The 7,857-nt window shown below is 46.8% G+C and overlaps 1 protein-coding gene across 8 annotated transcripts in view; it reads left to right on the top strand.

Annotated features, from left to right (window-relative positions):
• The first annotated feature begins 4,464 nt into the window (after positions 1–4,464).
• LOC108934637 (transcriptional enhancer factor TEF-1) overlaps positions 4,465–7,857 on the top strand; it is a 41,711-nt gene continuing 38,318 nt past the window's right edge. For 5 of the 8 annotated variants that reach the window (XM_029256540.1, XM_029256539.1, XM_029256538.1 and 2 more), the window contains exon 1: positions 4,466–4,737. In XM_029256540.1, the coding sequence (XP_029112373.1) occupies positions 4,581–4,737 (157 nt within the window). In that variant the 5' untranslated portion in view covers positions 4,466–4,580. Of the gene's footprint in view, positions 4,738–7,857 lie in introns of all 8 variants that reach the window. The other 3 variants (XM_029256535.1, XM_029256534.1, XM_029256533.1) reach the window with 1 other exon arrangement.

Here is a 7,857-nt window from a genome sequence, read left to right as displayed (position 1 = left end):
GTTTATTTTTGCCACAAATGGTCTTTGCTTCTCTCCTTGGCTTCATAACATGGGTTTTCTTGCAGTTTCATTCATCTCAGGTTGTGCACCCTGCTTTTTGGCAGCGCAGGAAATGTTGTCTCCCCCCCTCATATTCCTCAGATGTGTTATTGACAGCTGAACACTAAATGTTTAAAGAGTTTTAAAAAAGTTGTTGCTGTAGAAGGAAGGGAATTTTGCTGTTTTCATGATCTGTTTTATTGTCATTTATGTACCAGCCAGCTTTCCTGTGCATTTCCCTCCTTTAGTTATTTCTCCACATTCTTGTGTTGCTCTACTTGTGCAACAGAAAGATGAACTGGATGCAAAAATGCGGTTATGCTGAGAAATGGACAACTTTGAAGCCATTTGTTACCAAAATAGAGACCAACCTGTTCAGGGCAATTGAGAAATATTTGAGATTTAAATTTTTTTTAATTAAAAAAAGGTCAATGCAGAAGGAGAGTACAAGGCAGCGTCTGTGCCCGCCTACAACACGCTAATGAAATTGGGTTCTCCCCGCAGTCTTTTGTAAGGAAATGGTCGTCATTGCTGCGCGTTGGGTAACATTGATCTGCTCCTGAAGAAGGGCCCTCCTGAGAGGACTTGTGTGGAATATACTGACAGTAGTGAATTATTTAAGGTAATTTACTCCGTGGTAAATTACTCCGGAGTGATTTCAGCCGCGTTCAGTGATTACTGGTTTGCTGGGTGTCCGTTGTTTCAGATGCCCTTAAGCTTGCGGGTGACTGCAGCCTCCCAACGGTGGGGGCTGGACGTTTTGGCACATTGGCGCTTGTGCATGTAGTTATTGGGGGGGGGGGGGGATGACGACAGAATCCTAAAGAATGGGAGCTGCCTTTTTACCGAAGTATCTTCTCTACCTCCTGCTGACCTGTCAGCATGGGAAGGGGCTCACGTACCGTACGCCGTATTGCGACATTTCTTGGTACCCAAGGGTCGGTCAGTAGGTTCATTGATTATGAAAGGAGAGCAGCCTTCAAGACCTATAGAGCATGGTCCCCACTTTAAAGAAATGTTTACTTGTAAAGGTTGAATAGTACCAGTGTAAAGTGAGTACATTTGGGGGCAGCTAGTTTCCCTTTGCGAGGTTTGTGCTAGCAGATTTGAGGGTATGAGTAGTGCTGTGTTCTTTCCAGCTCTCCTGCAGCACTTCCCAGAGATGCAGGACACCTGTGTGGTGCCTTGGTGTCACTCTTCTGTCCAGTTTGTCCCACACAGGTGTGGCCCGGTGGACTCCCTGTTCCCCGACACTGTACAATTTACTTGCTCCATTGACACCCGCAATGCAAAAATGGTCCCCACCCACCGCCCCCCCGTCCCTCTTCCCTTTGCTGTGGGTGACGGAGCCACTATACAAAAAGGTGCGGTGTCTCCTTGGGTGGGACAAACCTGTCAGCGACATACCACGGTTAATGCACGAACAGCAAAGAGGAACAATGGCTCAAACAAATGGCAACATGCGCACATGGTGTCGTGCTTTTTTTTTTTTTTTTTTTTTTTTGTGTTTGTATTCAGAATTTCCATGCAGTCGTTTCACGACCCAGTAATTTCATTTCTCCCATGAAGCCAGTGAGACAGTTGAGGACGTGGAGTGTTTCACTGCGGAAATTCACTCCGGTGTGCCTGTGAACGGCCGTCAAGGCTGAGTGCGCTGTCTGAGCGTATGTGTGTGGGGGGTGGTGTCTGACACATTGTTAATTATTCTTCACGGGACTGAAGGCTGCTCCCCTGGTCACGTGTGATTGGAGGGAGAAACCACCTGTGGGAGGAGCTAATAAATGTCAGCTGCTCCCAGCAACCTCAGGGGAGGAGCAGAGCTGGAGGCCGAGTTGCCTCAGCGTGAGTCGAACTACCTGATTGCGGGAACTGAGGGCATCCAGACAGTGATGCCGGCCAAGGTAATGAATGCCAGGAAGAAGCTCTTGCCACCTTTTGCAAGCAAACAAACAAGAAATTCTCCTGAAGCCCAACTCTGACCTCAGATCCAAAGTGACATCTTGGTACAAACATGTTTATCTGCTGGGGACTCCTCTTTGTAGGCCACAAGCCCCTTTAAGAATATGATGACAGTTAAGGACCCCTCCTATAAATGTCCATTTTTTTAATAAGCTTTGCACTCATTGGTTTGAAAAATTGATTTAGGTCTTGCTTTTCTCTAAAGGCTGCATGGTGGTGCAGCAGGTGTTACCTCACAGTGCCTGTGTGGAGCAGGAGAACTGGGTACGATGCCGCTCAGTGTGCATGGAGTTGCATGTTTTCTCTCTCCTTGTCTGCCTGACTTTCCTCCCACAGTCCAAAGACACAGAGTCCAGGTAAACTGGTGGTTGTCCTCAGCCCTTAGTATATGAATGGGTGACTGACTGTGTGTGTGGGGCTATCCTCTGATGGACTGGTATCCCACCCAGGGTTTAAACCCCCCCCCACTGCGGTGCACCCATTGCTTGTGGGATAGGCTCTCAATCACCATGACTCTGCTTGGGACAAGAGGTTTTTGAAATTGGACAGATTTTCTCCAAATTGACTTAATGTTTACTTGTTTATACAGCTGGGCAATTTTTACTGTATTAGCTCAGGGAAAGTACCTTGATCAAGGATACTGCAGCAAGAAGTGGCATTCAAACCTAGGATGTTTGAATTCAAGGGATGTGACTCTAACCACTGTGCCACCTGCTGTTCTATAGTGACAGTAAACCCTTATTACCACTCAGACTTAATAAATGGTAATTTACTGATATATTTTTAAATACATTAAAAATATTGCTTCTTCACAGACACACAAAGGAGTACATGGGCCCCAGGTTAAGAACAGGTGGTCTTAGGGAATCTTCCCAAGTATTCCTACACCTTCCCACATCAAATAGTTAATGCTACTGAAAGGAAAGAGAGGTCTGTGTGTTCCGGGATGCATGGCTTGGCCCAGTTGAGCCCATTTTGCGTGTGTGCGTGCGCACACACACATCCCTGTGCTGGAAGTGATTACCAGTGATTACCAGTGCAGTTCATTATTCAGCTGAAGAGGAAAGGGGATGGAGCTCTTTGGTGGTTGGAATGGAAGTTTTTTTTTTTTTTTCTCTCCCCCCTTTCCTCTCCCACCCCCCCCTCCCCCCATCAGTCAGCGAGCAAGTTCTGCAGTGTCAGCATTCAGCACACAAAAACGGAATTCAGTAAAAGCGCCCTCTGCCCCCCCCAGCCCCCACTCTCTGGGAGTCCTTTTCCAAACAGCTTGCTCCCCTCCCCTCCCCCTCACGAACTGACATTCTAGAAGAAACATATGCTGCTGGTCCCTCTCTTCAACAGCTTGTGCTGTGTGAATAGGGGTCCGCCTAGAGAGGAAGGGGTTGTGTATGTGTGTGTGCGTGTGTAAGAGAGCGAGGGCTGGGGGGACCGGGTGGGGCGATGATGGAGGATGAGGGAGGGACTCCGAGAACTTAGTGCAGTTGTTTTTGTCTTTTGTTTTTTTTTTTTTCTTTCTTCTTTCCCCCCTTGCATATTTGACGCACACTCTGCCAAAGGGAGGTCTCCTTGTAAAAGCCGATCCACACGTTGTACAAGGCATCGCGTTGGACCGCTTGCGCGTAGTTTTCTTTGAAGGTTAGTGCAGGAAGGGAAACAGTTGCAGGTTTGAGGCTTTTGCCAGAGCAGAACGGATGACAAGGGGGCGTTTCGGATTCAGAAGCCGCGCCGGATGTTTCAGCAAGGGGGCTGCCACTCTCATTGTCCTCCATAAAAACCTTTGTCCAGCCATCTCACAAACACGAATCCGTCCACATTTAAGAGGCTGTTTGACAGCTCTGACAGGCCGCTCTGGAGTCTGCCGAACGGACACTCGCCGTTTTATAGCAGAGCGATGTCGGAAATACCAGCTGTTTCGGATTAACGATTTAAGGCCGTTCCCACATTAGTCCTCGCCTCGCTGTTCGCATTCACGTACCTGGCAGTCCGTTTCGCAGTCTCGTTGCCTCGGTCTCGTTTCTGAACCCTTCTGTGATCGGGTGCGTAAAAATGCATTTGATGGTTACATAGAGGTTCAAAAAAAATTTACAGACCTTCAGCCAAAATATTCTGTGGGAATAGCAAATTAGTTTGTTTGGAGGCTGACCAGGATTTTGTGGGATTCTTTTGCTGCAAAATATGCCATTTCCTGGGAATTAGTGCGCTTCTGCTCGGTAGCAGCAGTCGTGCTGACCGTTTGAGCTGCGTAGTCTGTGTTCCACATCTCTCTGCTTTATCTTGTGCCCCCCACAAATGAATTAAACATGTAGGACCAGCCTGGGATTTCCTGTTTCCTCTTCTGCTCCTGGTCCACCCCTCTCCAACCCCCCCCCCCCCCCCCCCGCTTGCTGTTGACCGTCGGAGGCCAGCAGAGTGCTCCAGTTTTGCGAGCAGATGTCCGACTCCTGGCGAGTGACGTCCTCCTCGTTTGTCTATTGTCTCATCCAGGTTTTTCCCCCTAGTCGGCTCCAGGCTGCGGCTTGGAGGACCCAACCGCCACCATTGATCCCAGCAGCTGGAGCGGCAGCGAGAGTCCTGCCGAGGACATGGAGAGGATGAGTGACTCGGCGGACAAGCCCATGGACAACGACGCTGAGGGTGTGTGGAGTCCCGATATCGAGCAAAGCTTCCAGGAAGCTCTGGCCATCTATCCGCCCTGCGGTCGCCGGAAGATCATTCTCTCTGACGAGGGCAAGATGTACGGTGAGTGCGGGGCAGAACACAGGGCGACTCTGCAAGCCCATCTGGGCTGAGCGCCGCCACCAATGTGCAAATGCACAAGTGTCGCCTCTTCGACCCCAGTGGCATCACAATCTCGAACAAGAATGCTCTTGTGTAACCTGCACAATGTTGCCCATTGTCAAAATAAGCAATGTTTCCTCTCCATTTTTACCCCAAACTTGTGTTTTGACACTCATCCCTTGTTATCGGTACCTAATTTGTTCCTGAAAATGATGAAATTCAGGCTAACGGGAACAGTTGTGTAAAATGAAATGGGAGGAATTCAACTCTGTTCCAAATTCCCCCCTCAAATCACCTTCAGTGCTTAAGACATGAGGGAAAAAGTTGTGTGGGACAATAAGATGGAATAAAGAACAGTTCATTATAACATATATCAGTAAGGTAATGGGAAAAGGGTTATTGCCACCAAGTGCATTTCTTCTCTTGATGCATAGATTACCTGTCGGTAATCCCTGTGGATTTTGGTAACCCTAAAACAAGAGATGTCTCCCCTCGTCCTTTGCCATATTCAGCGTGCTTGAGGACAGCAAGCTTTCGTTACAAACTATAATAAACCCAACGTTTCACCCATTTTTCCACCTTTCCCATTAGTTTTTTCCCCACCCTTTAGGACCAACATTCACAAAAATTTACACAGTCAATGCATAAAAAAATTGAAAGGCAGAGAGAACAAATGTGAGTACGCAGACAACTTTGAAAGCCAGTAGGAGACTGAGTGGATGTGTGTTACCCATCAGGCAGTGTGTCTCACAGCTGCTTGTCACAGTCTTTAATTGGGGTCTCGGCTCACACAGACCGGGTGCTTCTATAACTGAAAATTTTTTTACATGGATAAAGGAAGATGGTATGATATTTGTCCTGCAGATAAATGAAAATCCAGGTTGCAGATGTACCTATTATGGAGTATGAGTGTTGATAAAATAAATATAAACTGAAATAATAGAATAATGAAAACATAGCAGTAGCTCGGAAGCTTTTCTCCAAGCATGGACGCATGCCGATGATGGACCCGGGTTCTAGACTACCTCGACTGAACAGATGCAGCGCTTCTGTTTCACTGGAGGGAGGAGCAGAGAATCATGGGTGGAAAAACAAGACCTGAGAAGGGGGGAAAAAAGTGCTGTATGTTGAGGGCGATAATGTCGGTGAAATTGCCAATCAGGAATTCATGGCTAAGGCGCGGCCTGTGAGCGAGTGCCGCCGGGAGCTGAACATTAATGCCTCGCTTTGCAGTACTAGGAGTCTATAAGTAAACCAGCGTGAACTATTAGTCGGGAGCAGATGGTGCAGCGGACGCCACCAGCTGTGCCCGCCCCCCCATCCTGGCTGGGTGATGTAATGGAAACAAGGAATATTTTCTTTCTGTGGCGTTGGAGTCTCTCACAGGCTGTCAGTGTCAAATGAAAGCAGAAGGAGCCCTGCGGGCATTTCATTTGCAGCTGTCATGTGACCCCTCTGGCCAAACGAAATGTAAAGTCTGGGACGTGCAGCGAGGCTCCTCAGCTGCTGCTACAAAGGGATTCAAGAACTAACCCCCCCCAGCTGGTGCACATGCACACACGCAGCTCCCTCGGACGGGAGGGAAACGCCGACGGTGCGTACTGCACCCCCCAGATTAAAGTGCTTTAAACCAGCTTGCTTTGTGAGTTTTAAGTGATGGATTTGAGCGCCAGGCTCAGGAAAGCCCCCCCCCTTTCTCGCGCCCGGGTCCCATGACCGCAAAGCACTGCTGCTGCCTTACTGGGCTTGGGGGCAAGGGTCAGGTATAACAGGATGGTTCACAGACTTGAAGAAATATGTGTAAAATTTGAAGTATTTTTTTTTTTTTTTTTTTTTTTTTTTTTTTTGAACAAGACTAGAAAAACAAACTGCTGTACTGTCATGTTGTATTCTTGTAAATATCTAGGATACCGATAAAAGCTTTTTTTAATGAAGTATAATTTCAGTTCATATTGGTCTGTGGCACAGTGGTTAAGGGTGCTGCATTGCACCCAAAAGGAACAGGGTCAAATCCCATACTTGTTCTTGTGCCTTTGATCAACGTACTTACCCTGAATTGATTCAGTAATAATTACCCAGTTGCTTAAATAAAGGACTGCAAGTACATGAACGTTTGTAAGTCACTTTGTAGAAAATCCATCCAAGCATCTGCTAAATCAATAAGTACTAATACCTTTGATTTTACTGTCACCACATCTGACTGTATTTAGGAAGTAGTCAGAATTTTAATCTAAAGTATCGCATTCATTTGATTGATGGAGGGTGTTTTGGGGTCCTCTGTTTGCTGTGGGCTGTCACTGCTTTGCTGAAGGGCCTCACCTTACCTGTGTGTCTGGAGCAAATCTGCTCCTTAAGTTGCACCCCAATCAGGAACTCACTATTTTTTTGTTAAGGTTTAAAATGATGGCAATACAGGTAATTCTTGACTTCTGACAGGGTTCTGTTTTGACAACCTTGTTGTAAATGGACTTGGTCATTAGTCCCATGTCCCCATATTGTATCATAGAAATTATAAGGATATATAAACATGCATAAATAGGTTGCATAATAGATTTTTTTCCACTAATTTCACATATTCAAGTTAAAATCACACTAATACAGAATACAGTACAGTATTTTTCATGCTGTGCTATTTTCAGTTCATAAATGTTTTGCTTTTCCTTTCCTAAACCACCAGAATACTTTTTTTTTTTTTTAATAAAGTTGCACGTCATAACTTGAGGGTCACCTGTAATGACAAAATAGCAGTTACAATTTGCATTTTGTAACCTACAGAGTATACTGCCGACGCTGTATGTGGACACCATAGGCATCGGAGCTCTCCACTGGTGCTAACGAACAGCTCGCGTACGACATCAGTCCTCTGGTTTATGATTGTGCTGAGCACCTGCTCAGGCGTCGCTCACAGTCACCCATCAATCTCGCCATTCGAGCGAAGTGTCAGGTTGCACCTCTCTTCTGCTGCCCTTGTGGTCCCCGGTGTGATGGTGAGCGACCCTTCATAGCAGCGGAAACCCAAAGCCATCAACATTTCTACTTAGAGGAGTCAAATGCCATTGATCCAATGGGACACAGACATTT

This window comes from Scleropages formosus, chromosome 11 (genome assembly GCF_900964775.1).
Source record: "Scleropages formosus chromosome 11, fSclFor1.1, whole genome shotgun sequence".
Taxonomy (NCBI): Eukaryota; Metazoa; Chordata; class Actinopteri; order Osteoglossiformes; family Osteoglossidae; genus Scleropages; species Scleropages formosus.
This window is presented reverse-complemented; position numbering and strand designations above follow the sequence as displayed.